A 26,957-nucleotide genomic window follows, 5' to 3' on the forward strand; every position below is an offset into this window, starting at 1 on the left:
TCGATCCCTCATCGTCGGGCCTTCTCGAGATCCTTTTCTTTTTTTTTTTTTTTTTCTTCACGTGCTTGGGGGGAAGGAGGGGAAAAGAAAGAGAACCTGCGAAACGGTGCCGAGGAAAGTGCACATGCTCATCGTCTTCGAAGACGGAGTGGGGGAGAAAGACCGTTTCCGTCTTTCTCAAGCCGGCGCTCATCCCCCGGCTTCGCCTTGATCGCGGTAATAGCGGTCTTGTCGCGCTGAGCGCTCACTTGACTCAGGCCTCGCGTCTGCCTCCGGGTGCCTTGCTCTTTCGGAACTCCAGTTCTTCGCGGCGCTATTTTTCGATCCGATCTTCCGCAGACAGCGCCATGGAATGCACGCTGTCTCGTCCTGTAAGACTGCACGCGCAGCGAGCGCTTGTTGGAGGTAAGCAGGACGACGAGCTAGAGGCGCAACCGTGGTATTTGGAGTCCATGATTAGCTTGATGCCCTGCGGCTGCGTTTCTGAACTTCTGTGGCTACGAGGAATGTAGACAAGACGTAGCCCTTGCGTTGGACTGGGACAGCAAGCCAGCAACCTGTCAAGACAGAGGACCACTTTTAAGTTCCATAGATGCGTTTCCCTTAATTTCAGCAGCAAGAGCGAATAAAGGCCAGAGTAGCAATCGGTGCCTGATTGGAACCAAACGTCAGGGTAAATCTTGTCAGGCGAGTCGCAATCGTCAAAAGTTAGCTGCCATGAATGTTTACAACAGAGTGCATGTGAGCTCGTCAGATAAAGGCTTTAAAGAATCATCGCAGTACAATAGAGTGTATGCGATGGGAGGATTACATTCCCGGACAAGACTCGCTTCGGTTTCGTCTCATGGGTTGTGTTTAAAGTTGTCTGTTACCATCATTCAGGCTCGTCATTCACTGGCCCGACCTTGACGTGCTCTCTCAAGCGGATCCTGTCCAACTGTCTGCGCAATGTTTCCTGTTCCCTGATTATCTTTTGCTTTCCAGCGACCATCCTCTTGTACCGCCCTTTAGCACCAAACTTGATCTTCGTAATCATGTCCATTGCTTGCCCTTTCGTTACATCACCAGGTTGAAGCTGATTCCCTTCATCCCTAAACTTGTTTAGAAAGCTCAACTGTGCTTCTGACGCCTCTTTTCTTCGCCACGACTGATTCTTTGCAATGAAAACGTACTCGAAGGTTTCTGTCGCAAAGCTGTCAGCTGCATGTACTGCATCTGTAAAAGATTTCGCAGACGCTATCACGCGAGGACGAGCAAAAGGCGACTTCTTGACGACATGCACAGGTAACTTGGCGGTGTATTCGATCAAATACATGGTTTCCCCGCCTTTTGAGTTAGGATCGTCGTCGGTCGCTATGGTGATATAGCTGCCATTTCGTGCGGTTAGAATATAGCGGCGGTCATCAACCTGGACCCAGGCATAAGGGCTGATGGTGCGAATATGCTGCTCTCCAGATGTGTCTTCGATCAAATCTTCCACGGAGTCATAATCTGTGAAAGTCATCGTGCCATCGAGACTCATTGGCACAAGTTGGTTCGGAGAGTTGTTTGCGTGGTCTGCTAGAGCGCTTGCCTCCTTTTCTAGGCGATCTTTGCGCTCTTTCATGTCCGCAATTGAAGCTTCTTTGACAATCTCGTCCGGGTCAAGCCCGAACAATGTCGGGGTTGTCACGATACCTGTCTTTAACGAAGAGACCATGTCGATGACATGACAGTTCTCCTTTCCCTCGAACAGTCTCGTTCCTCTGCCAATCATCTGAACGAGCAGGTTCCGAGACTTGGTCGGTCGAGCGAGGACGACACAGTCTACATTGGGAATATCGGTGCCTTCAGTGAACACTCCACAGTTGAGCAGAACTGGATACTCGCGGTTCTTGAAGCCTTCTAGGATATCACTCCTAGTCTTCGCCGGTGTTTCTCCGGTCACGAATTTCGCTTCAACTCCGTGCCGGCGAAATGTGGCAGTCAGGTCATGAATATGCCGGACATCAACGCAGAAGATCAGGGTCGACTGTCGGCCAGCAGCTCGCTCAAGCCAGGCTAAATATGTCGCTTCATTGTTCTCAGGCGTGCTGACCGCCTTCGACAGTGAGGCAGTCTGAAAATCACCACCAACTCCGCTTTTGACTTTTGTCAAGTCAGCCCTGATAGCGACGGTGGTGAACAAGACGTTTGACAGCCAGTTCTCCTTGATCATGTCAATGTAATCTCTAAAATTTGTATAAGTACGGCGACCGAAATGAGACAAATGATCGACATACTTATGGTAGACGATGTGGTCTATAGCAGCACCCAATTTCAAGCCGTCGAAGCGTGACATGGTGGCCGACACACCCACCAAAACGGGTGAATCTGAGGACCCACGTCGCAGGCCAAAGTACTCTAGTATTTCAAGGTACTTTGGCGCCACAATATGATGAGCCTCATCCACCAATACCAACTTAAACCTGGACGGATCGAATTTTTTCAGCCTATCCTTCGACGTAATGCTCTGGAGCGATGCCACCGTGATGTCGGCCATTCCGCTTGCATGGCTCTTGCCCAACTCGATCTCGATCCATTTGTCAGGATAGAGGAGAGCACTGTGGCGGTATGCTTGCTCGACCAATTCGCGTCGATGAGCTAAGACCAGCGTCTGTGTGGCTCTAGCATTTGGCGAAGGAACCCGCTCGATTAGCTGAGTGAAGACTACCTGCTGTACAATTAGCTTGCAAATTTGACAGAGCATTCTCTTCTCCATACGGTCTTGCCACTACCAGTCGCCAACGAAAGACCCAATCTCCTATGACCTCGGTCTATATGTGACAATACTGCTTGTATAGACTCTTCTTGATACGGCCGGAGTTTAATTGCGGGACGAGTGTCCAGTGCTGCGGCTGGGGCACATGTTGAAGTGTAACAACGCAGTTGAATGAATTTGGCATGTAGTCGTGTCCGACTCAGTCGCACACCAAGCTGTGCGAAAAGCATGAGCTTGCAGGCGAAGTTGTGAGGTCGAACGCGAACGCGAAGGACATAATGTCAATGACATAATCAGCCAGAGGAGCGAGATCACGTGAATACAGGAACACAATTCCACATTCAGTCTCCTGCCTGCAGCTCTGGATATTTTCTGCTTCATACTGTTTTCGTGGAAGCGATGCCTCTATTCCAGTCACGAGTTAGATCTCATGATTGTCAGTATTTTCAGAACCAAGCCATGAATGTGAAACATGCTTCTCAGGACAAGTTCGAAGTCGGCAACTTCAATAAAGTAGTTTTCATTTGGTTAGATTACAGCATACAATGTTAAACTCTTGGCTAAGAGCGATTACTATGGCTGTAGCGCGCGATGTAAGAAATAAGTCAGCCATTTGCTGCCGACTAGGAAATGTATGCAGAGACCCCAGGAGGCGAAGTAGTGAACATTGCGACCCAATTCTCACTGCGGGATGCCTTCATACGGGAAGTCGTAAGATAGGCCACGCCTCCTGCGTCGCTTGTTCGTCTGCCTGTTTGCGGCGCATTTGACAAGCAAGGTTAGCGCTGTAACTATCAACACAATAATAGCTGCAACAGTGGGCACAATGATGGTGCGCCCTTTGTCATCCTGAGACCTATCACGGTAAGGGCAAGTTGTATTGACACCCGTCACCCAGCAGTTTTCAACGTCCAGTGAGTTGAAGTTTAGCCACAATAGATGATCGTCCGACAGTTCCTTCTGCATTTGGCGCAGCAGGTGCCCATTCTCCAGTTGCGTTCGTGGCACTGAAAAACTCTGTCCCTCATCGCAATTGTCGTCTGATAACGAATACGTTGTCTTTGAAAAAGACATCCGCCATACATACGGCTCGCCACTCACACGGCAAGCGGCATAGTGCCTTTCAGTACAATCAACGACGCGCCAGCGGCCATTGAGCGCCATGTCCATGGCTGCACAGCGAACTTTAGAGGCATTTTCTTCGCTTGACGAGACATTTCGCGGCTCACCGTAAGCCCATGACCATGTCGTACTTCGGACAAAGTCCCCATAGATCGTTGGTTCTTGATCAGCCGTTTTGTTGAATATAGTTGCGTTCAGGAACGGCGCAATGCCACACGAGGTAAGATTCATAACTTCTTCTATCGGGAGACTCGTAAAGTTCTGCTGCTCGGTTGCAGGAAATTGGGTCAAGGAAAAGCTTGCCCACGAATTGTTATTTCCCGCAACTGTGAGATCATTGGCGTTGTACAAACAGCCAGAATCGACCTCACCGGAAGAGCTTATCTGCACACTTGTTTGCTCTGATCGAAGGTATCCTGACGGAAAGATGGTCTCCTCATCGACAGTACGGTTGTACAATGCCAGCTGTGGGACGATTTGGCCATATTCGGCCAAGAGACGGCGCTGCTCATCAAAGGCAAGGCCAATTCCATTTGGCCAGCCGTTATCGCTGATATAATCACTACCTTGATGTGTAATGTTGAAGTATCCCTCCAACGGTTGAGCATCAGGAGCGGCCTTAAACCATGACGAATTGACATCAGATCGCTCGCGCGCCAAGGCATCCGGGGTGTACAGATATGATGTCAAGTTTACACGGAGCAACGTGCTGATATACTCCTGCGGTCCAGGTAGCGAGGTAGAGTTTGGGGTGCCAGGCACAGTTGAATCTGATGGTGCGGCCACGTGCAAGTTCAAAGTCAGGTAGATGATATATGCATCCAGCGTGTTGGACGTGCTTTCAAAGAACTGGCCAAGAACTGCTTCTAGAATAGGGAGGTCTATTGAGGGCGAACACGAATAGGTTCCAAGAGGGATCAAGTCCCCCGCAGTGGCGGCGGGGTTAGGAGCTGTAGATGTGGACGAGAGCGTCGTTGTTGAGCCACCCAATGTAGGCCCAACAGTAGATCCATCTGTATTCAGCTTTGTAGAAGACGCTTGGCGTTTAGAGTTTTGCGTGGCCGACGTTTCGGCGTCGAAACGGCCGGAGACAGATTGGGTGAATGCCCTGGGCGATATTACCGCGTCCGAAACAGAAACTGTGGATGCGTTGAAGGACAGCTGGGTCGAGCTCGTTGTTCCGCTAGAATAGGACAGTGGGATCTGGATGGGACAGAAGCTCCAAACTCTCCTGTCCGAATCCCAGTATAAATCCCATTCGAACCGGCGGAAGCCTGCCGCCAGAAGGTTGCTGAAGCATGTGATCGCAGCATCGCTCTCAAAAACGCGGTGACCAAAACAAGCCTGTTGAAGAGATACGCCCGGTCTTGTGACAAAGTTAATGGGAACTCTCAGAGACAGATCGCGCTCAGAGAGGATCGCAATCGACCAGGGTGGAACAGGACTGGCATCTTCAGCTGGTTCGTAAGTTGCTGGCATTGGTTTAGGGCCTGTAAGACCTCATAGCGAGACGAGTCGTCGGTCTTGACAGTACCGCGCAGCTGCTCTTGACAAAGTGGCCAGTCTCGCGGGCGTCACGATGAATTTGAAGGTCAAGGAAGTGGCACCTACAGTTGTTTGTTTGACGACGACGAAGGACTAAGCGGGATGCAGCCACGCTGAGGCTCGGGCCGAGTGGGTTTGATGCCTCGGGCTCTAAGGCGGACATGGCTCGCATTCTGGGAAGAGCGTTGGCAAACCTGCACCCAAGTTCCAAACTTCAGCCCATCGCGAAAGACACCGTTCTTGCGGCGAAGTCGGCGTTCACAGCACTGGTAGGCTAATGCCACTACCGTTTTGCTCGCCGCCGTAGACATGCAACTTGCGTATGCTTGAAACCTGTGCTTCTCCACTGCGGTACGGCGATCCAGATAGGGTTACAACTCTTTCACCCTCTCTCAGCGCCCCGACAGCGGAGTTGAATCAGGCAGAACTGCATCTCAGCAGCTCTTGACGCTCACATTTCATCACGGTACCAATTGCGACCATCTTCGCCATAGTTTCAACGCACCGGATCCTGTGCGCAGGATGGGCCAACGTGAATCAGCGAGCTTGAAATCTAGAGGCAGCGAAGAACGTGAACTGGAGTAAATATTAGATCGTTCCACTCAGTATTTCATTTATATTGCTGCGCAAATCACAGCAGCCACCGCTCGCACCAGCTGGGTACGATTTGGTATGAAGTAGTAAGATTATTTCCTTCATGATTCCCGACAACGTGGTATAGTGCGATTAGACCCAGCCCAGAAAAAAAATAACAATCCAGTACAAAACATGTGCGCCGACATGCTTTTCCTTCCAACCAAATCAAAGGCATTCATGCTCATGTGTACAGAAGATGTTTGGACAAGATGATATAAACAAACACATAGACAAAAAGAAAAATAGACCAATCGTCGCTCATTGTTCGTGCTCAGCTAATTACGTTTCTAGACCAGAGAGGCTATGTCCATTTTCGAGCTTCTAGGAGGCGATGACCCTTGAATGGACATGGAATTCGGTGAAGATGGCTCGCTCGGCGAAACATGTGAACGGGAAGCATTTGGCGGAACCCCGTTACCATTGATGATGGAAGATATACCGACTTTGGAAGCAGATGGCGGTGACAAGGTGTGGGGCGGCAGAATGTTATGCATCGATGGTTGCATGTTGAGCTGCAAACTGTCATATGCCGGCAGAGGTTGCTGGTTCATCATACCAAAGTCGGGATGAGACTGCGTCCTCGGCAAGCGATCAACCGGAGACTCTCGACGAGCTGGTTGCCACTGCGGTTCTCGGAAAACGGGGGCGTTGTTGAAAGGCTGTCTGGGAAAAGCTTCGAAATGTCCCTCGTTGCCAACAAAGCCTGTTGTATTTGGGGGCAGCCAGGCAACCTCCGAATGTCGCCGTTCGTCGCGGCCACCGATTAGTGGGGGTAAGCCGATCGGGGTCAACGGCGAGATGGTCATAGAGCCGTCGCCCATGGCAGACACTGAAGACTCCGGCGACGTGTTGTATCCCGAGGGAGATGGCAGAGGTGTCGGGTAACCGAATTGTCGAAGTCCCGGGTGTTGATGCGGCATTCCCAGGTCCAAGGGCTCCGGTCGTGCTTTGGGTTGACCGTACACGGACGCCGCAGGATATGCAGGGGACGGCAGCGACCTATCAAAGTTTGCGCTCGTTGTTGGTAATGAGAGGGGAGGAGGCAAGATGAACCTCTCACGACCGAATGTCGAGTTCGATGGTTCATACATCGTAGTGGAATCAGAGACAGCAAGATCTCGTCCACGTTCATTGGCTCTTTTCCGCCGGTTCTGACCGCCATTCCACCAGTTCTTCACAGCGTTGTCGCTGCGGCCAGGTAATCTTCGTGCGATCTCTGCCCATCTCTTTCCAATCGTCGCGACCAGCTCCTCGATTTGCCGGCCCTCCTCCGCACTGATTGGGGCGTGGTTTAGATTCGGCTTCAAGTTTTGGTGATACCTTTCCCGACATTGCTTAGGGGATCGGGTCTGAATCATCTGTGAAATTCGCACCCAATTTGAGGCTCCTTGTCTCGCGACGAGCATCATGAGGGCTGCATCCTCCGCCTGTGACCACGGCCCGCGTCTATGAGCGGGCATAGTTTAGCAACGGGTCGCTGTGGAAGTGCAGTATTGGGCGGTTGGCCTATTCGAAAATTAGAATACTGCGAAACGAAGAGCAGGAATATGCAAAGTGTGAGCAACAGCTATGACAGGTGCGTGGTGAGCAACGAGATATTAAATAACCTCGCCGTTAGGAACAACCCCTGGCTACTGGACATGTGAGAAGTGAGGGTTTTGTCTGACATACGCTTTGTGTGGTTGTATATGTATAATGATGACAGCTGGACCGGCTTTTTCACCCCGGGAAGAAATCCAGCGGTACTATAGTGGCCTCCAAGTACCAGGCGAGCAAGCTGATAAAGGTTATCCGGCAAGACACTGATAAGCAGTCGGGCTTCGGCTCCGGTCTTTGAGAGGAGTATCGCAGCGTTCTCAGCAATTGCAGTCAAGCGTTCGTTTGTATGAACGGTCAGCCGTGAGGGAAGCAGGTGACACAAAGCAGAGAGCAGAGGGAGAGTGGGCGTGTCAAAGATGAAGCAGGAGAGGATGATGACGAATAAATGGACCAGAACCTGCGAGGCTTAATATCAACGTTGCCGCGCCGGTACCATGCAATCCCACAGAACAGGAGGCAGACGATACAGGTGGAGGAGACCAAGGTTCGATGGTCAACTTGAGAGGAGCATAAGAACGAGGGGAGGGGACTACTACTATGAGCCAGGGAAATGCCATGCCGTCCCCTGCTTCGACCATGCACGGGTAGGCGAGCGTAGTGCCCATCGTTCAAGCCAACCGCCATAGGGGAGCGCGGGCCAGCAGCAGGCGTTTTGGGATTTCCAGCGATTTGGGCCAGGAATCCAGGATCGCACTGAGCACATCGCCAACCCATGTTCCACTCCCAAGTGTCACCCACGTACCACACGAGTGTTCGTGTGCCCCCTCGCCCCCGCTGCCAGTTGGGGTTCATGGGTTGACGCTGAAGAGCGAATGGTGACGCTGTGCTTGTCTGCGCCTCGACACAATAACACACAACCCATGGTCGAAAAGGCATTGTCGAGCGACATACTCCGTACACCTCATCATACAGAGTCGCTACGCGCGACAGCCTGCCTAGCGGGAGGGGCTAATCAATGCTTTTGACTCGTGCCGGACTTTGTAGCAGCCGGCGTCCAGGCTCAACTTGTCCCAAGAGAAACGTGCGCCGCTGCGTTTGTTCGCTCGCTCGTGGATATCACGTTGGCGTGGCATGTCGGAGTCAGGAGAAAACTGTCGAGACCTCTGAACGCCGTGCATGCGGAGGTTTTTGCGCACTACAAAACAGGAGCCAAAAGACTCCATCTAGCTGGCCAGAAACGAAAAGGTCGAGAACGAATTCAGCTAGACGGAGTGCTTGCCGTGACCTTCTGCAAGTTTCCGCTTAGCAGATGCAAGGACAGGGGAGCACGCCTACTTGTTGGTACCAGCCAGAAAAGATTCGATCCTCTCATCTATCTATCCACACAAGGCCGCAGCGCTGATGCCACGGAGAGCGAAAGGGGGGGGTGGGCATTGTTCGACAGGCGAAGATACAAAACCAAAAGCAAATAATCCCAGCTGCCTCGCATGACGATTTCTCATGCTTGTGTTTTGAAGGCCATCGAACTCCGTCCCAACACACCACCCATCTGCCTCCTGCACCTTGTCCGCGGCTGCGGCTAGGTGAAATTGCCCTCGATTGCAATTTATCGATTGAGGCTCGGAGGCGAAAAGCCACCGGGAAGAAAAACTTCCTCGATGATTTTTATTTATTTTTGTGGCCGATGGGGCGTGCGTCACAGTTGGCAATCGCTAAACGTAGCGGGAGAGAAACGGTAAGGCGATCATGGCCATTCGATTCAAGGCTTCTGCGGCTGCGTGGAGCTCGGCCACGATCGCCATCTTAGACAGCAAGGATGTTTCATCGATCTGAGAGCGATCCTGATCACGGCCAGCAAGGGTCTCCGACGAGAGACCGGAGCAGAAGAGGCAGCGTGGGCCTCCTCGGTCGCTGCACGGCCATGAGAATCCGCTTTTGACAGGTATGGTGAAGCTGTCAAACCGTGCGCACACGTACAGCACAGAAGCGCTGAGAGGAGTAACGCAGCGCTTTTCAACGTCTCTCCACGCGATGCTGGACCGTCAACCGTTGCGTTTCGCCTGTTGAACTAGACTGCCGCCATTGCTGCGCAGACACACGTCTTATTCTTAGCATCGGCACCGGGCCTGCGTGCTGCTCTCCGGGGAAACGATTCCGTCTTCTTGGGCCATTGATGGGGCGTTTTTGAGGGGCGCCAACGTTGCAAAAGATGCCGGCGTCCTTGTCTCCGCTGTCCAATCACCGTGGCAAGATGAAATACAAATACTGAGAGATCTTGGATGCTAGCGCAGCGCCATCTGCAACGCCCAAACGCTCCTGAGGAGCTGAGCTGAGGGCCCAGATCCACTGCCTCTTCGAGCACCCTGGCCACGCTGTGCCGTATGCTTTTGGCAGGACGCTGCGCCAAAGCGGCAAACGATCCTGCATGATCAGATGTCCCGTCGTTTTCTGGAGAGTGCTAGCCTTGTTCTGGGGAGGATCTTTCTTCGCTGCCTCCGTCTCCTGCACCGTCGTTGGATGTCGCTCATGGCCGCAGTCAGCAAAACACCGAACAGCCCCGCGCGGTCGTGCGCCCACGGCGGTGGCTTCGCTTTCTCTTCACCATGTTCAGCCCTTTGCAACGACACGCGCGCCTGGAAAGGCTCCCTTTAACCTGCAGACTTTCCCACCATCAGCTGAGCGTTGGCTCGATGTGGATAGCTGAGCACTCTTAGAACAAGAACGTACGGAGACGCCGATGGGACGGAGAACTGCGGGACTACTGCTTAGGGGTGGTCTTGTGCAGATGCGAATTCTGTCTTTTTGACAAGGCACAGGCATCAGAAAACGGCGCGGCTTGAAGGATCCAACGCATGCACCTACGACAGGAATGGCAAAGAGGCCAGCACGGATTAGGAAAACTTTGACGAGAAGGCTTGCTCCAATAGCCATTGAAAATGAACCCCCCGAGGAGTGTCGTGTCGTGACAAAATCCTATTCAGCAACGCTCTGCGGGATCAAGCAATATTCTTCTGTACTGAAAAAAGTACATTTCGTCTTCCGGCCACGTTTCTGGCAAGTCCGCTCCAAGCTTGTCTCTCCCCTCGCCATTGGAGCAAATCCGAAGTCTCGCGGACAGAACAAGGCTGTATCGGACGTGCAGAACGGGGGATTTTCATCCGTGGAAAGCCTTCTGCTATCCGCGCGACGCCTTTGTTCGCTGCCCTGCCGGTCACAACACAGATCTGTGGGAACTGTCAAAGGGGCGAATCTGAGTTGAAATGACATGTTGTGACGATGCAAGGATGGCCGTAGTTCGGCACCGCCCAGGTTCCCTGTCGAGTTCGAGTACAGGTTTTGACGAAAAAAAAAATGACGAACCGTGGCATGGGAGCGGTCTCATCGTGGAACATCTTTCAGGAGCCCAACGCGAGGAATAAGGCATGTCTTTCGGCTGAAGTCTTCCCTCGACGACGTGGTTCGATATGCAAGTGTAGGTCGTACAGGGGATCATCGCTGCATTACCGCTGGGATGGTTCAACGCGCTGTCCTACAACAACCCCTCTGAGTGAAGAGATCTCGTAAGACCTTGCCCAACTAGCTGCCGCATCGCTGCGGGATCTTGCCAAAGCTTCTGCAATGGGAACAGTTTTACACGTCTGCACATTCGCTGCAGAGCATACCCTAGGTTCGCCGACCAGTTGCACGCTCCGCATATGGTTTCACGCAAGCTTCGTTCCTTAGCCGCTGTGACCTATTCTTGAAACTGTACACACCAGATACACACCAAAAGACTCTTTGCATTTCGCTCAATGTGCAAAAATTTCGTTCTGTCATGTCCGCCACTTCATCAGCACGACATGCTGAGGACACCGGTTCAACAAAAGTTTGTTTTCGGAAAGCCGAATCGGTGTTTTGCAGCAGGCATGTTTGCAGACTTTTATTGCCGCCAATAGCACGTACTCGAACGCCCAATAATTGCGCCTGCTATTGCCATGGGAAAATGATCTTTGTCCTTCGGCCAGATATCTGATGATTCAATTCGATGTGTCCGCACATTCATGATAAAAAGACGCCATGCCTGGCTGTCACATCCATCCGAAACATTATTGGCGGGTAGAGTCCGGATGACAGGATCTTGGGTAGGCCTGGTTTGACCGTTTGAACCATGCACACCCTAGAAGCGCTACTTGTCCTCTGGGTTTATTATTCCAGACCGTCAGGGTCGCTCCCAACGATCTGGAAACCTTGCCCTTGCGAAAATCGAATTGGTCCCCGGCATGAAGTGGGATGCGCAGTACCTGTGGTCGTATGGTTGAAGAAAAGAAGAAAAATCCTGGGTGGAGCAGGGCCGGGACTGAGATTTGGTGCTGGGCTCCAACCGCGATGTACATGGATGAAGACGCCTTTCAATCCCGCAGCTAAATCAAGGCTCCAAGGTTGTCCCGGTCAACGACCATTCGAATAGAGACTCGAGAACGGCTGCGCATAGCGATGTACTTCTGTGACATCCCTCACGGTTGTTGAGACATTCCCCTGACCAACGCTCAGGAGCCTTTCTTTGTACACCGTGGCCATGCGCGCGATGACCTTCGAATATGGGTGACTTCGCGAAATTAATCGACAGAAGCAAGCAACATCCGTCAATGCATGGGAGCCAGCAGGAGAGGATGCGGGAGAGTCAAGGTAATCGCCGACCTCGTATTGCTTGATTTTCTTTTTTTTTTCGACAATCAGCCACCACTGCTCCCAGGACCGGTCTGGCCTCGTCATGATGTTGCCCGCTTTATTTCTTGCCCCAAACCACGGAGCCATCATGGGGTCGCTGTCTCAGCGGTTCACACTGCTGTAGTTCGTTGAATATGATGCAGAGAGGATCGGCTCGCTGATGACGTGCGCTGGTATGAGACATGTGACAAGATGCCGTAAATAAACGCGGTGATGCGACAAGCATCGCCCGTTCATTTGTTTGCGCGTCCTCGTAGAGCATGTACTTAGTCCATCCGCCTCACACTTTCCAGCCGAACTGATGTCATTCAGCGTGACGATCAATATTACACGCGGTCTGCTCTTCGGCGTGAATGCGTATTACTCGTATCGCGGCTTAGCCGTCTGTTAACATTCTGCTGCCCTGGTCGTGATCAGCAGGTACGGCAATGATCACAGCTTTCGGGAGAGGCGGGGAGACATGGGCAAATTCATCAGCGCGGCACACCTATCGTAGCACAAACCCATCGTGTTCTGTGGTACAAAGGGTCGCTGATCAATTTCAGGGAGTTACATCTACGTCGAAGGGGGAAAATATGAAGACAATGCACGGTCGATCACAAGGTTCGTTAGAACCCTGTTTTCTGTGCGTATTTGTTCGCGAATCTCAAAGCGAACAAAGAGAACCTCTTGGAAAGAATGAGCTTGGATCGTACGTGCTTCAGGGGACCAACGGCAGCATCCAAGACGAACTTGTAGAGTAGCCCGTCGAATCTGACCTCGTTTCTTGATCGTTCCTTGTTGGATGAATCGTCCACATGTTTCATTCTTCTTGCCGTAATGTCGCTCACTGAGAGCTACATGCCCATACGCCTCCCCCAGAAGAGAGGGAGCCTAACGAGGGAGACGGCGAGAGAGAGAGCGAAGGGGGTGGAAGTAGGGAGTTGCCATGCTTCCGTACGTGCTCCAACGCGCAGAGCCTCTCCGCCCGACGTTGCAAGCACCGAGCGGACAGTCAAGCAAGCAAGTCCGCGTATGCCGTGGATGTACTCCTGTCATCGTTACTGTGTACACACACGCGCGCGTACGCCGGACAGTAGCACCGACTTGTGTCCTCCACAGCCAGAGACAGCACGCACGGAGGGTCGGCCGTTCTGAGCGAGGAGAGAGCAATATCACCCACCCAGGCGATCTGAAGTAAGATCTCAGAGGACGACCGTAGGGGGTGGGGGAAGGGGTCAAAGGGGCGCTGGCGAATTTTGGTCTCATTTGCCGGACAAGAAAGATGGCTCGAGACGGCGCGACCGATGCATGTGCCCGGCAAGTCATCCAACAGTTCACAAGCGGGAGGGGGCCAAGTGAGGGGACGTGCAAGTTTGATAGCATGTAGGCGAACGTCCGTCGCCGCCGAACAATGTCCATTCCAAGCGGCAGCATGGCCACCGTGTCCGTTCTACTGGTCTATCGGGTAGGAAGGGAAAGAAACGTGCCCGGCTGTCCACCGTACAAAAAGATCAATGCCTCGTGATCCGCGTGGTTCGTCCACAATGCGAGAAAGACAGTCGCGAAGAGAGGTATCTATAATCCACATATACGCCTGCGCTAGAACGCCCGTCAGATACAAAGTTGAGATGGGTTTCCCGTTCCAAGTCGACTCCGCTCCCTAAGACCACTGAAAAAAGAAACAAGATCAAAAATAAAACAACACAAAAAAAAGATCGCTCGACTAATAGCATATCCATATACAGGACAAAAGAGCACCACAGACGCCTCCCACAATGCTTGCTTTCCATCTTCTTAGGTTTTGTTCGTCATCGAATAAATGTTCAAAGTCTTGCTTGTCGTAATCTCATCGTGGCGGTTCTTTGTGGTCCGCAATGTCGCGTCCCATACAGTCATGATCTCTCACAGCACCTCAGACACGAGTCTTCGCTGGCTTTAACCAGATGTCGCCACCTTCACCCTTGATCCACCTGTCCCACGCGATCTCATATGCTTCCTCTAGATCCCGAACCCATCTAGTTGTGTCGAACAAGCCGCTGGTCCAGCGTGCTTCATAAAGGAGTTTTCTCAGCTCGCCCAGCCGACCAATTGGGCGATGTCCATTATATGTCAAAGAATTACCAAGCAGGATAGCTTTGCGCTCATAGTCATCCTCATTGTTTGCGATAAGGTCACGCGCCGCCTTGTTTCCTTCTTCGTTCTTCGGCAGGGCGCCCTTGAGAATACTGGCAGCCATGCGGCTACACATCTTGTATTGGTATCTTGGGAGTGTGAGAAGCGGTGTACCACTCCAAAGAACATCGGCCGCGGTTGTGTGGGCGTTGCACTCGGGGGTGTCCAAGAACAGATCGCAGACGCGCGCTCGAGAGATGTGCATGTGCTTGGGTGCGACGTCGGTGAAGATGATTCGGGATGCCACTTCGGGTGTTGCCCACTTCTCAGCCGTCTGCTTGAGGTACGTTTCGCCCAGGTCTGGAAATCGTAGGAGCCACAAGACAGCCTTTGGCACTCGTGCAAGGATGCGGAGCCAGGTGCGGAAAGTCGTCGGCTCAATCTGAGACTTTGTTAGCTTTCTTTCGGATGAGACGAGGGTGGTATAGAACTTGCCTTGTACAACTGATTGAAATTACCAAATATTATAGCATCATCAGCCAGTGTTGGGAACAACTCTTTCCGCATCTTCCATCGACGCTCCTGCTCTTCATCCCAGTTCAACTGCCTCTCTTTGGCATCTGGGGCACTTTGCCTGTGATCACAGCAGAAAAACGTGTCCCGACAGTACACGATGTTTTCGCCGTATATCCAGTCATCATTCTCAGCGCTGCTCTGCTCATCCTCGATCTGGTCCTCGATGTCAACGTTGCGACGCCAGGGTCGAAGCGTGCTGACCGGAACGGCCGTCTCATCCGCAAGAAGGTAGTCACACCATTCCGCCCCAAGCGTGCCTGCAAATCCCATGAAAGACATCTGCACGGGTGCCGGACGTGCAGCGAAGACTTCGTTGCGAGCGCCGCGGGTGTAGCCATTGAGGTTGACCAAGATGTGGATGCCGTCATCTACGATCTTGCTGACCAGCTTCTCCGTCGACCAAGTGGTTGCGTCGTAGAAGTGGGGTGCTTCCCGTTCAATCTGCTTGCGATGCACGGAGTTGTCGCTCGCGGTGGTGGCGTAACAAAACGCTTCGACTCTGCGCCTGTCGTGAAGTCCAAAAACGGATTGCATAAGATGAGCGAGCGGATGGTTGTTGAAATCTGATGAGACATAACCAACCCTAAGAACCGGATTGGGAGGCGGAGGTGGCCGATACACTGTGTCCGGCAGCCAGGGTGCCTTGAGCGTCGAGGAAGAGATCCGGAGACCATTGCGTTGTGAGATATGCCGGACCTGTTTCGCGGACATTGGGCAAGTGAATGTGTGGAACGGAAGAACGGTCGGCGCAGCGGGAATGGTGATGGCGGAGGGCAGCGTCGGTCGCTTGTAACACTCCAACGGGCGTTCACGACCATCCACGTACTTGTCGTGGTACCACCGCCATCTCAGTCGCTTGATGATTCTTTCCACGAGCCGCACCACTCTTGCGCCCTCCCACTTGAATCCCGACCAGCTCTGCAAGGCTCTCTTGAGCGATTGTTGTCGGTCAACCAGCTCCTGCGGCGACCTCTCTACCATCGGCACGAACTTCAGCATAGTCTCGATGAAGTCGGGCGATATGACGCCTTTGGCCCACTCCTCACCGTCTGCCAGCTGTTTGTCGACGAGATCTACGACGCGTTTCATCCAGCCCGAGCTCTGCACACCTGGCCTGCTTGCGTCAACAGGCATGTTCTCATCGTTTACGTGCCATCGATCGTACGAGCCATCTTTGCTCACGATGCCACCTCTTCCCTGCCAGCCGCACACCGAGTTCAGAGCATTGGCAAGCCCGCACACGGCTTCGGCAAAGTCCGGGTTCGCTTTCACGGCGCGCTTGTAATAGGAGATGGCGTCCGCGATGCGACCGGTGTCCTTGACAGCGTTTGCAAGGTTGGCCAGAGCGATATCAAAGTTTGGATCGCACTTCACAGCCTGCTCATACATCTGGATTGCCAGACTGAGCTGACCAATGTCCTTCAGCAAAGAGCCGTAATTGGTGTACAGATGCGCATGTTTCTGATCTAGGTGCAGACCGTAGTGGTAATAGAGTAGAGCAAGATGGACGCCGCTCCCCGGAGCCACGCCGGGATACAGATGCTTGTTGTCTGCCGTGGTTGCTGAATGCGGAGCCACCTGCTGCACACCAGCGAGCAGAATGCCCACGTTGTTTGCGGTGGAAGGGCTTGGCTGCAGCGACAGAGACAAGTAGTACAATGCTAAAATCTCTCTGACGCCAAACGTTGTCTTGAAAACGGCCGACTTCGACGAGCTAGATGCAATGCCGTCCTGAAAAATCTTCGCCAGAGACAGCAACGAATTGCTGGTGGTCGATACGACCGCCTTTCTACCCTGCCCTTCTCGCACAATGTATTTCAAGCCGGGGAGCTCGCCGTGGTTGGGGAAGCACAGTTTGGACGTTTCCAAAGCTTGAGTCGGAGTGAGAAGGATGGGATCCACCGTTGGCGACGGGCGCATGCTCAGTCCCGACGCTCGATTTACCATTGTCAGAATGTGTTTGATAAGACCGTCGATGGTACCAAATTGACGACCCACGCCAATCATGACGGCCTCTTCAAATGCCTTTGCGGCGCCGACATTGTCGCCCATCGCGTACAGCATGTTGCCCTTGGCGTGAACCAGCTGCAATATGCGGCCGTTGTCTGCACCTGCAATTGAATAGCCGCTTGATCCGAAGCCTGGCTGATTCGAGCCTGGCAGCTCAGAGTAGTCTTTCGAGCTACGATCAGGGTCCTTGTCGAAGTCGAAGACGGGTTGATCCATGACCTCGTTGAGCGACGGAGTCTCGCTCACGGAGCTGCCTGTCTCGCTCCGGTGGTCGGCCAGAACTCCATTGTCCACGCGTGACAGTTGCAGAGCCTTTTGCACGTGTTCAATCACGGCGATGGCATCCTTGCCCCTGTGCTCTCCGCACAAAAGACCGACCAGATGCTCAACAGCCTCGAAGTAGCTGGGACGCAGCTTCACGGCCTGGCTCCAAAACCGTTCCGCCTCTTTCTTACGATGCGTGGCCAACATCGTCGCAGCTAGGTTGGACATGGCCTCGACGTGGTTTGAATCTAATTCTAGGATCTTGGTGTACCACTCCGTGGCTTTAGTGTAGTCACCGAGAGCGTAAGCCAAACAGCCACCTAGAAGCAGACCATCTATCCATGTCCATCCTGAATCTCGGCACATTTCCGTGAGCGTTCCCAGTGCGGCCGAAGCGTCTCCTGCCGGTCCCGCGTCTACACGTACGATCGAGTTGAACGAAGGTGTCAGAGACGTCGTCATACGCCGGAGTGAAGGATGCCGCTCGGTGGAGCGTGGATCCGACGGGTGAACACCAAGCGCGGGCCACGCACTGGGCACGTCTCCATGTCGACCAGCATACGGTCTAGACAGAAGTTGCGGCGGTGCGTTCGGACGTGTCGAGCCATTCTCCACGCTATTATCGTGCCGAATGCCGCGCGAGCCGTACTCAGAATTGCTCCTGTGTCTGCTCGGTCTAGAGAAGTCGACTCCCGGCTGCCGAGGCGGTCGAGGGTAAATGTGAGGGCCAGATGAACCGTGCTGGCCACCGTGTCGGTGATGGCTTCGTCTACGAGCCTCGTGCAGGTGCTTTAGTAAATCGATGTAGATAGAATGAGCCCACGAAAAGATCTTTTCACGCAGCTCTGCGTTCGAGGAGTCCGCTCCGTATTCAGCCAAGGGTTTGGATGATCGATAGTTGTGCGGCGTTGGCGTCGTCTGGCCTGACTCCAGCCCCGACTCGTATCCTGTGCTGGTCCTCTGCGGTCTCGACGGGGGGAACATGGGCTCGTGGGTGCCAAGACCATGACCGTCAAACGGGCGGTTTTCAGCACCGTAGAACCTGCCTCTTTGCGCAGGTGCGCCATGAGAATTTCCAGATCTTGGGAGAAAGGTCTGCGGGCTGTTGAGATTCAAATTTGACATGTCCAGGTACTGGTTGCCGGTGTTTGCCCACGCGCTGTTCACAGCTGTGTGACCAAGAGGGCTCGCCTGGCCGGCCCAATTCGTGGTGTGCTGAGGGTAGTACCTCATGTCTCGCATTGCCGCAGGTCGGTATGGGACATATGTGCCATTTGGCCAGTAAGGACCAAAAGGGGCGATGTCGTTTGATGCAGTTGGGCCAAAAGACGGTTGCGGTGGTGGTGGCATGAAAGCAAACGGATGGTGGCCAGTCTGCATGTATTGCAGACTGGGATTCTGCAGCGGCATTTGGTTTAACATTGAGTCAATCTGGGGAACCTGTGGCTGTGAGGGTATCCACGACGGCTTATGCTGCCAGACCGAGCCGGAACTATGACTGCCATAGGTCGGGTCGAAAGCTTGAGCATGAGGGCGCAGAGGTATGCTGCCATTCAACGTCCCACCGAGAACGTTTTCAGTGACCTGATCCGACGCCGGGAGAAGGATATGCTTCATAGCATGAGGGCGCTCAATCTGCTCCACGGCCGTGCCGTCGTAGGCAGCGTTTAGGATTCCGTTGGGCGTCTTCCTTCTGAGCATGTGCTCCGAAGATGTGGTCGGCTGTACGTTCTCGTTCTTGGGCGACCCGTGCGGTGGGTACGACTGATTTCGCTGCAAAGGTCGCGCATATTGCATTGAGGAGCGCGAAGTGTGTTCCTCGTGTGGCTGCTGGCTTCTGTGCTCGGTCCCGATGGCTCGGGGAGTTGATGAGTTTGAGGTCATGGCCGAGTTGTCTAGGTTGGGTAGTGAGGGCGGTGCCGCAGCCCATCTCACGTAATTCGAAGGACGCGGTTGCTGAGGATGCGTCGGCATCACAGACACGGGCAGTGCGTGCTGCTGACGGATCATGCTAGACGCCGCCATTCAAAAGGCAAACGAGTTGCTGCTGCTATCTACCAGAACCTACTGCTGGCGGCGGTGCCAATGCCTGTTCTTCGAAGCCGACTTATCTCTTTTCCGGCTTCTCTGCATGGCATAATTCCAGCTTCGTGATCGGCTTGAGACGGCTGCAACCGAGGCGAGGTTTCAGTCAGTCTTCCTCTTGACGGGGAAGTGGCGTCAGATCAAGAGGATAAGTTGCGGTGGGCGACAGGGCCGGAGTTGTCACCAGAAGATTGGGGGCGCCTCGTGGTTGCGTGTTTGCGCAATGGACGTGGCCGGCGTGGCCGATGATTCTGGAGGCGAGCGGTGATTGAGGTGGTGGAGTGTAAGATCGCAGCCGTTGCAAGGTGGGAGAGGGGATGAGGTCGTTGGAAGAGGCTGCACTGGGCAGTCTCACCTTGGATCGTTAAAGCGCCGGTGGCTGTTGTTCTTGTTGTTGTCGTTGGATTTGCGCGTTGGTTGGTTATGGTGATGCGGGCGTTGGAGATGATTTTGCGAGGGCGATGACGATGTATAGTAGCGATGGCACGCAGGTGCAACAATAGGCACAAAGCTGTCGATAAGCAACGGACGTTTGCCTGTGTTTCTCAGTACGTCTGCTTGGGGCGAAAGAGCACGCATTCACGCAAGCATGGAAGCAAACCAGCACATCGAATCTCGTCGTTGACCTCGACCCGTCGTGCGAGCGACGTGAAACGGATGCGAGCTGCTCCCTTGGAGAGGGACGCACTGGTGAGCCTGTTTTTGGGTCGACAGGCGGAGCAGACCGAACGAGGGCAGGCAAAGCGCCAGCCTGGAATCAACAGACTAGAGTGGAATCTTCGAAACGTCGTGTCTCTCGCCAGAAACACAAGCGATGGATGCGCGAGTTGCAGACGCAGAAGGTCGGGCCAGGGCTGAGGCGAGGGCACGCATCAACACGGAAGCGCCAGCACCAGCACCAGCACACACGCTGCACACGCACACGCACCGCCAAAGCACAAGGCACAAGTACGAGATGATGCTCCGCCCGGCGGTTCTGCGTGGGTCGGCGCCGTCTGGAGGCCTTTCTCAAGGCGCGTGCGACGGAATTCAGCGGCGGGTCGCTCTTTTGTGCCTCTCCGCAAGCAAAGGCGACGACGAGGACGCCGACGACAGCGGCAGAGACGAGAAGGAGGAGGACGACGACGACGGGAGGACAATGCAAAGATCGAAGAAGGCAAGGCAGCCAACAAAAAAAAAACCTTCCCAGGTCGCAAAACGGCGTCTCGAAGCACCAGTTCGCGTTGTTTCTGGTCCCATCTCCAACCCCACAGCCGGCCACGATGAGGACCATCTATTAGAGAGGGCCCAACGCTCGCCCAGGGCGGCGTCTTCGGATGGATCAGGCGTGAAAATCAGCTAAAAGGCGCAGCGCTGGCGTAACAGCGGAGCAAGGGGTGCGGCGCGGAACCCACAATTGCCCGTGCCATGTATGCACGTACGACCGCAACGACGGACTGGCTCACCCAGGACGCACGCAAAGCGGACGTGTCGAACGGGATGTGCTTTGCTGAGCAGTCCGCCAGCTCTCAGAGACTCGTCCTGCTCGTCTGAACAGAGCCCTCTCTGCTCCACTCCCACACGCGCACTAGGTCTCGCTCGAAGAGCATACGGGCATGCGAGCCGCTGGCAAAAGCCGTTCCATCGCGAGTAAAGGCACATCAGGCGGTGCAGCACGAGGCTTGCATGATCGCCCACCGTATCCACGCCTCAAAATAGGGCCGTTTTGCGCCATGGGACCGGAGCAGGCGTCTCAGAGAACTGCCCATGGCCGTCTCTTTGCACGCTACTACTATTTCGAACACGAAAGTCGGTAGGAGTCGACACACAACAGCTATCGCTTTCCCCCTCCCCGTCATCACCTTCATCATCATCATCCTCATCCTCGTCATCGCGATGCTCGCAAATTGACCCGTACCACCATCCGCACCCTCACCCTGGCTCCACTTCGCCAAAGCGGCCTCGTCTGGCTTGCCTTAGTCGTTGGCTTTTGCAGATCATCGTCGTCTTTTTTTTCTTTGCGTCCCCTCGTGTCAATCACTTAGCTCAAACGCTTTTCGAGCCCTGTCCATGGGCTCCGTTTGGCCCACGGCCGTCTCATCTTGAATACATCCTTCTCATTCCCACCCGGAACCACCTGCCTTCTGCTCTCTGCATCTGACCCGCATTGGCCCTTTCGTCATGGACCAGCCAGCCGTGGAATGATGGAGGATGAGTGGGTTTAATGCCGAACCGGCGGTGCCGAATCATGTCGCTTCAGCATAAACCACCCTGGCCTGCACCGCTGCTGTTCTGGTGTTACTGGAGCCGCGTTTATTGGCAGTGTGGCTTCAAGCCACTCATGTACCACCCCTGCTCCATTCAAACGTTTCTGTCCGCACGCCGTGGCCAGTCAGCGTAGCGAAACGGACAGGTACGTCGACGCTGTCCGCCATTTGCCCTGCTCAATGGCCGACAAGTACTTTGTGCCAGAGCGCCCGTCATGCACACGAGCTGAAAGAAGAGATCTGAGGGCAGATGGATAGCTGACCATGAGATGGGAGAGCTGCAGCCTGGAGCGAAGAGAGGATCCTATTCGGCCCATGTGCGTACTGTGTGCACGAGAGGCGCCTGCTGATGCTCCAATGTCGCTTGCTCGCCACGATCCAACGTCTCCTTTGATGAAATGATGAAAGGCGAACGATGGTTGGCAATCTTTGATCACCCCCAGGGATCAAGCATCCACATCGTCCACCACCCTTCCGTTCTGAACCGTACCTCACCCGCACATCGCCGCGTCAGAAGACGTCTTGAGAGCGATCGGTGTGGCTCTTTTCGACTCCAACTCCCGTCGACAGTCTATGCAAGTCCCGCCTACTCTGTTCACACGCCCACCCTGGGTCTTTGGCACGGGTGCTTGGAGGCAGGCACAAGCAGCGGCGCCGATCTATCACCGTCAGATGCCACCGTTGTCGTGATTGATTTTCCTGCCGCAACAGCCTTGTTCTCCCCACACAAGCCAGCCTTGTCACGAGGGCTGCCCAAGGACGATCAAAAAGAGCCGGGAGGTAACCCACCTTAAAACTTTTTTTTCTTTTCGGCGGGAGACACGTATTCTTGTCGGCAGAGACGCAAGATGCAGGTTTTTTGCGCATTTCGGTCGGCCGGCCTAGAACAGACGTAGAAGCATGCGACCCTTTCCATTTCCCCGCGCGGGTGATCGCTGAAACAATCCTACGACTTTTAGACCCACGCATTGAGTGCTACTTGTCGCCCAGATGCTCAGGCCGTGACACACAGCTCCAGCGATGTCTTTTGACACTGTGCATCTTGCTTTACTGCTCTCGTAGAATCATCCGTTTTTTGCATCATACAGACGAAGGATCCTTCATCCTCAAGAGGATTAGATCGGGAGAACCGAAAGCTCATCCTGTAGGCTAGCCAGTGGTAAAGAGTCTCGCTCTGGTGCCGTGTAACAAAACCTTTGCACGGCGTTCGACCTATGCGATCTATGCCATGCCCATGATACATGCTTCCGTTCGACTGCAGCTCTTGTCAGTGCGCTTTAATTTTCATGCAGAACGAGAGGTACTAATAACTTGGTGTTGAGGTCTGCCGGCAGTGCCCACGGGTGCCATGTACAACTTCCCGTCTTTTAGTATCAGGGACGGGATGAGAAGCTGGAGGTCTCCATCCGTTGTTGTCCACAAATTAACTTGCGGATGCAATTCCCGCAAACCCGTAGCTGCAGAAGCCACAAGATCTTTCTGAAATGTGGCAACGTTGTCTCGCCAGGACAGACTTCGCTCAGACTTAGAGCGGTACATAGCCTGAAGGCTCGGCCTCAACGACAGTAAAGGATACGAAGGTGAAGGCAAATCTGCTCTCTCCATTTTCGAAACAGAAATCTGGGGCCTATGAGTCTTTCCTCTATCAGAATGTCCGAGTCGTAAAGAGATGGGTAACGGGACCTTGCCCTGCTCTGCGCTGGAACATCTACGCTATCTGTTGCAGGGCCGAATGGTCGAACAAATGGCTTTCCATTTGCGTTTCTCAACGAAGAAGACTGGAAGCGGAATTCCGTCGCAAGCGGTTGAGCGGTCGGCTGTAGGCAACGCTGGTAGCGAGGCGATGGATACAAGACACTGGAGATGGCATAACACGAAGTCTGAGCGGCTAAGATTTCGCATACGGAGAAAAGCTGGTTGTTACTCTGTTCAACGCTCTTTTCACGCTACGGACCGCAAGAACATTCAGAGATTTGTACTTCGTTGGAAATTGGACAGAGCGGTACCTGGAGTGCTAGAGGGGAAAAAAAAATCGATATACACAAATGTCAGTGCAATTCATATCTGGGATGCTGCATCTGATCACATCTCCACAATCAAGTCCGCTCCCACTCACTTAAGATACGTGTGGAAGAGGCGCGCTGGGACTATGTTGGGGGGACTACGTGGGAATCCACTCTTATTGAATGTTTCGTTCAGTTTTCCTCTCGCAGAATTTTTTTGTCCTATCAACTTCACGCCTTGCACAGAGCCTATAATATCCATCCACAACATTTTCTTGAACATTTTCCATTGAAGTAATGTAATTTCCACATGCTTGGATGCTTCTTTGTTGCGATTGAAACAAATACCAGCAACCTGTTCAACATCCGCTAGTTCGTATTCAGAGACTCTACGACTAGTGCCGGAACTCCATCAGTCTTATCAGCCGGAGACGGTGTAAAAATTTCAACCGGTTGCTTCCAACAGCCATAGTAGAGGACCTCGAGCAGACTGACAGATTGCAAAGGAGGACGTGAATCTTAGAGCAGTCTTGCCTCGACCTCTGCCGCGAATCGTGATGCCCTTGCCTCCGCGGAGGGACATACCCTGTGCCAACAGCACACCTAAATTTAACGCCTTGATTGCTTTCAGTCCACACGGCTTAATTTGACTCGCTACTTCGAGGAGCCCTTCGTCAAGGGCGTGCGGGTCTCGATCGACAAACGTGCCGCTCTTTGACGCGGAATGAGAGAGACTAGGAACTCTGCAACAAGTGGAGGAAATTGGACTACTTGTCCGCATTTGCCGTCTCAGGAAAAAGAATGCACACATGTACGTAGGACTTGTTTGCATGGTCAGATTGGGAACGGGTGCAAGTGTACGCATCATGGCCTCCCTTTAATTCTTGCCCTAGGCCGATGGCAATGACCAGTCCACTGCAGACCTCACCGGTCCGCTTTGGTGGAGTCTACGACTGCGGAGTGGAAGACCGAGTTCTCGTTCAGCTGCGTATTTGCAGTCCTTCGAAAAGGTTCAAATGGATTCGATCGTGCGAGGATTTGATGCTGGTGTCGGCCGCGACGCGAGCTGCCGAACCATCAGCGCAGACGGGCCTTGTCGAAACGAAGTAATCTCCAGCGCGCGACTGCGGCTCAACCGGCCGTGACATACGCAATATAGCCTCTGGTTCGACGGCCGGCCTCTTAACTTCAAAAATCACAGACATTAGTTCATCTTTCTCAAGAAAAGTTGTTGCCTTTCGATCACGCCTTAACTGTTCCCCTCTGATTTTAACACCCACAAGGTTTCTTGGCGCGGTCACCTCTGACGTGTTGGTCGCCTACGTACTATTATCCACGATGTCGGGAAGCTTGAGTAAGAAATAAAGAGATAACCACCTCCTGCTAACAAAGTTTTCAGAGTTCTTGGAACACATCAATCTGGATAGCGCGATGAACCAAGCTGTTAAGGCTGGTATACATGTCTGATTAGAAAATTTGACAACGTTGAACTTTTATTCTACGCAAATACCTTTCCATTGTAATGAAGAGCGTGCGGATCAGGCTAGGAGAGCAAAGTGAATGCTTGCCTTAATATCTATATGTGCGTTGTACTCATGCCCGGAGGCTCCAGTGAACGTCTAACATTGGGTTTTGATCCTGGATCTTGCTCCAGCGGTCGACACTTTCAAAGACGTTGACGTCCTGTGGTCCTTCAGACGATTTGATGTACCCCAACTCACATTTAGAGAATGCCACCTTTGGCTGCTGCGTGTAGAAGGAATCGAATTGTCGATGTAGAGCGTCAGTTAGGCTGTGGACATCACCTTGCGGATGAATGTGTTTCCATGGAGCAACGCAGGACTCTCCCTTGCAGGACTTTAGTACCATCAGCAACGCGTCAAGCCTGTCGACAACGTCTACCACCGCCCTGCCCAATAACGTATGACCTGAGCTTGAAGCAGAACCCAAAAGATTGTTCATCTGAGCTGGATCTGCCTATGGGAAACATTAATTTCATCTGCATGCTGTGGTAGCGGGGAATTTACCTTCATATCGTACAGTTCTTTTTCTCCAGTACACCACACCGAATAGTAAAACCCGTACTTTGAATTTTCAATCCTCAGGGATTTATACGTGTTGTTAACGTACGCGTTGCCTGGACCATCCACGTACCCATACTTGCCGCCGTAGCCATATTTGCCCTCCGGCACACCGAGGCCCCAGAATTCCACGTTCAAATGTTCTGGTCGCGATGCGCTCAGGTTGTGAAGGTGCATGGGCTGCCCATCAAAGGTGAATCGTAGATCGTTACCTGCTAACGTCATGATCGTAGGCGCGATATTCGTATGAGAAGAAACACTATACGAAACTTCCCCCTCTGGTACGCCAGGGCCACGGATAATCATTGGAACTCTTATATCAGTTTCGTATCCACATTCTTTGCCTGGGTGCATGCGATGTTGAGAGATGTGGTAGCCATTATCCGATGTGTAAATTATGTACGTATTCTCCAGAGCGCCAGCGTCGGAGAGTTGGCTGACTGCAATGTTTAAGTAGTAGCTCCACGAACACCTTTGGAAATCTCCTTACCAATGTTCTCCACCATCTCGTCTACAGCTTGCAACGATCTCAGACGCTGTCGCTGATACTCGTCATTGTACGCGAGCACTGTGTTGTTGAGCCTTGGTAGCCGTGAAATCCAGCTCACACCACTGGGGTGTTCGGGATTGAAGTTTGGCGTTCGAGGAATATGATAGTGAATAGATGCCTGTGTCTCTCTGCTACCTCTGGTGGACCAGCCCTCATTTCCGGGTAGAAAGAGACGTCAGCATGCGGCGCAATCGGTGCGATTGTGACGAAGAAAGGGATGTTTTGGGTCTCCAGAGCATCTTTGAGAAACTCGTAGGCAGTTTCAGCCGTGTGATCTGACGAGTATTTCTTCAGATAATTTTGGGGCTTTGCGCCGTTCCGAGTGGTGCTGAAGTTCCAGTACTGATATGTGTAAGGATCCAAGAGAAACCAGATTGCCGGAATCCATGTATGTGCGGCTTGTCGTAATTGTTGACTGTGTGGGCATTGAACATTTTCCCAGCATAGTATGTGTGATATCCAGACTGTTGCATCCAGTACGCGAGATGATCATCATTGAAGCCTTGAGAAATGAATTTTGGGTAGCCGCCTGTTAGAATAATCAGTCAAGCTGTCGATAATATGCTCTTGATGCGTACCATAGGGTGGATTCACATCTGTCACATTCGTGTTGTGTGCAAGCATCCCAGTCCAAAGGTTTACACGGCTTGGACAACATATGGCGACAGTACAATAGTGTCGCTCAAAGTTTGTACCTTTCTGGATCAAGTGCTTTTGTACCAGGGGCATGTGTTCAAGCGACTCCATGTGAGTGTCTTG

General features: G+C 53.0%; 8 protein-coding genes across 9 annotated transcripts; 3 read left to right on the plus strand and 5 right to left on the minus strand.

Moving 5' to 3' along the window:
* Window positions 1-527: 527 nt before the first annotated feature.
* PV09_06455 (uncharacterized protein) lies at window positions 528-2,975 on the minus strand. The gene is made up of 3 exons (XM_016360095.1): window positions 2,743-2,975; window positions 2,262-2,692; window positions 528-2,210 (listed from the first exon to the last, which is right to left on the minus strand). Exons 1-3 carry the CDS (start codon window positions 2,968-2,970, stop codon window positions 875-877), a joined length of 1,995 nt encoding a protein of 664 aa, XP_016212177.1. The 5' UTR covers window positions 2,971-2,975; the 3' UTR covers window positions 528-874.
* A 216-nt stretch (window positions 2,976-3,191) lies between these two features.
* On the minus strand, window positions 3,192-5,478 carry PV09_06456 (uncharacterized protein). Its single transcript, XM_016360096.1, has one exon. The coding sequence runs from the start codon at window positions 5,339-5,341 to the stop codon at window positions 3,422-3,424; it is 1,920 nt and encodes a 639-aa protein (XP_016212178.1). The 5' UTR covers window positions 5,342-5,478; the 3' UTR covers window positions 3,192-3,421.
* A 515-nt stretch (window positions 5,479-5,993) lies between these two features.
* Window positions 5,994-8,242, minus strand: PV09_06457 (uncharacterized protein). Its single transcript, XM_016360097.1, has 2 exons — window positions 7,715-8,242; window positions 5,994-7,549 (listed from the first exon to the last, which is right to left on the minus strand). The coding sequence occupies exon 2, from the start codon at window positions 7,501-7,503 to the stop codon at window positions 6,331-6,333; it is 1,173 nt and encodes a 390-aa protein (XP_016212179.1). The 5' UTR covers window positions 7,504-7,549; window positions 7,715-8,242; the 3' UTR covers window positions 5,994-6,330.
* Window positions 8,243-11,674: 3,432 nt separating this feature from the next.
* On the plus strand, window positions 11,675-13,035 carry PV09_06458 (uncharacterized protein). Its single transcript, XM_016360098.1, has one exon. It carries the CDS (start codon window positions 12,718-12,720, stop codon window positions 13,030-13,032), a length of 315 nt encoding a protein of 104 aa, XP_016212180.1. The 5' UTR covers window positions 11,675-12,717; the 3' UTR covers window positions 13,033-13,035.
* A 618-nt stretch (window positions 13,036-13,653) lies between these two features.
* Window positions 13,654-20,533, minus strand: PV09_06459 (uncharacterized protein). Its single transcript, XM_016360099.1, has 3 exons — window positions 20,007-20,533; window positions 14,879-19,854; window positions 13,654-14,825 (listed from the first exon to the last, which is right to left on the minus strand). Exons 2-3 carry the CDS (start codon window positions 19,256-19,258, stop codon window positions 14,184-14,186), a joined length of 5,022 nt encoding a protein of 1,673 aa, XP_016212181.1. The 5' UTR covers window positions 19,259-19,854; window positions 20,007-20,533; the 3' UTR covers window positions 13,654-14,183.
* On the plus strand, window positions 20,133-20,660 carry PV09_06460 (uncharacterized protein; the record flags this gene model as incomplete). Its single annotated transcript, XM_016360100.1, has 1 exon — window positions 20,133-20,660. One exon carries the CDS (start codon window positions 20,133-20,135, stop codon window positions 20,658-20,660), a length of 528 nt encoding a protein of 175 aa, XP_016212182.1.
* A 3,133-nt stretch (window positions 20,661-23,793) lies between these two features.
* PV09_06461 lies at window positions 23,794-24,941 on the plus strand. Of its 2 annotated transcripts, XM_016360102.1 has the most exons (3): window positions 23,794-24,019; window positions 24,074-24,378; window positions 24,461-24,941. In XM_016360102.1, the coding sequence occupies exons 2-3, from the start codon at window positions 24,292-24,294 to the stop codon at window positions 24,710-24,712; spliced, it is 339 nt and encodes a 112-aa protein (XP_016212184.1). In that variant the 5' UTR covers window positions 23,794-24,019; window positions 24,074-24,291; the 3' UTR covers window positions 24,713-24,941. The 2 variants fall into 2 exon arrangements, with proteins under 2 accessions (XP_016212184.1, XP_016212183.1); XM_016360101.1 differs by having other exon boundaries at window positions 23,794-24,378.
* A 219-nt stretch (window positions 24,942-25,160) lies between these two features.
* On the minus strand, window positions 25,161-26,822 carry PV09_06462 (uncharacterized protein; the record flags this gene model as incomplete). The annotated part of the gene is made up of 6 exons (XM_016360103.1): window positions 25,161-25,544; window positions 25,595-26,088; window positions 26,139-26,230; window positions 26,257-26,613; window positions 26,679-26,727; window positions 26,777-26,822. 6 exons carry the CDS (start codon window positions 26,820-26,822, stop codon window positions 25,161-25,163), a joined length of 1,422 nt encoding a protein of 473 aa, XP_016212185.1.
* Between the last annotated feature and the right edge of the window lie 135 nt (window positions 26,823-26,957).

This window comes from Verruconis gallopava (assembly GCF_000836295.1).
Source record: "Verruconis gallopava strain CBS 43764 unplaced genomic scaffold supercont1.22, whole genome shotgun sequence".
Lineage (NCBI taxonomy): Eukaryota > Fungi > Ascomycota > Dothideomycetes > Venturiales > Sympoventuriaceae > Verruconis > Verruconis gallopava.

What these genes read in the sequence shown, in the direction of transcription:
- PV09_06461 (XM_016360101.1), top strand. Translation starts at nt 24,292, where the DNA reads ATGAGAGAGACTAGGAACTCTGCAACAAGTGGAGGAAATTGGACTACT. An exon ending in AGGAAAAAGAATGCACACAT is followed by an intron (nt 24,379 to 24,460) that starts GTACGTAGGACT and finishes TTCTTGCCCTAG; the next exon opens with GCCGATGGCAATGACCAGTC.
- PV09_06457 (XM_016360097.1), bottom strand. Translation starts at nt 7,503, where the DNA reads ATGCCCGCTCATAGACGCGGGCCGTGGTCACAGGCGGAGGATGCAGCC.
- PV09_06456 (XM_016360096.1), bottom strand. Translation starts at nt 5,341, where the DNA reads ATGCCAGCAACTTACGAACCAGCTGAAGATGCCAGTCCTGTTCCACCC.
- PV09_06458 (XM_016360098.1), top strand. Translation starts at nt 12,718, where the DNA reads ATGATCACAGCTTTCGGGAGAGGCGGGGAGACATGGGCAAATTCATCA.
- PV09_06459 (XM_016360099.1), bottom strand. Translation starts at nt 19,258, where the DNA reads ATGGCGGCGTCTAGCATGATCCGTCAGCAGCACGCACTGCCCGTGTCT. An exon ending in ATTTCAATCAGTTGTACAAG is followed by an intron (nt 14,826 to 14,878) that starts GCAAGTTCTATA and finishes ACAAAGTCTCAG; the next exon opens with ATTGAGCCGACGACTTTCCG.
- PV09_06455 (XM_016360095.1), bottom strand. Translation starts at nt 2,970, where the DNA reads ATGCTTTTCGCACAGCTTGGTGTGCGACTGAGTCGGACACGACTACAT. An exon ending in CGACTGGTAGTGGCAAGACC is followed by an intron (nt 2,693 to 2,742) that starts GTATGGAGAAGA and finishes ATTGTACAGCAG; the next exon opens with GTAGTCTTCACTCAGCTAAT. An exon ending in GACCACATCGTCTACCATAA is followed by an intron (nt 2,211 to 2,261) that starts GTATGTCGATCA and finishes TACAAATTTTAG; the next exon opens with AGATTACATTGACATGATCA.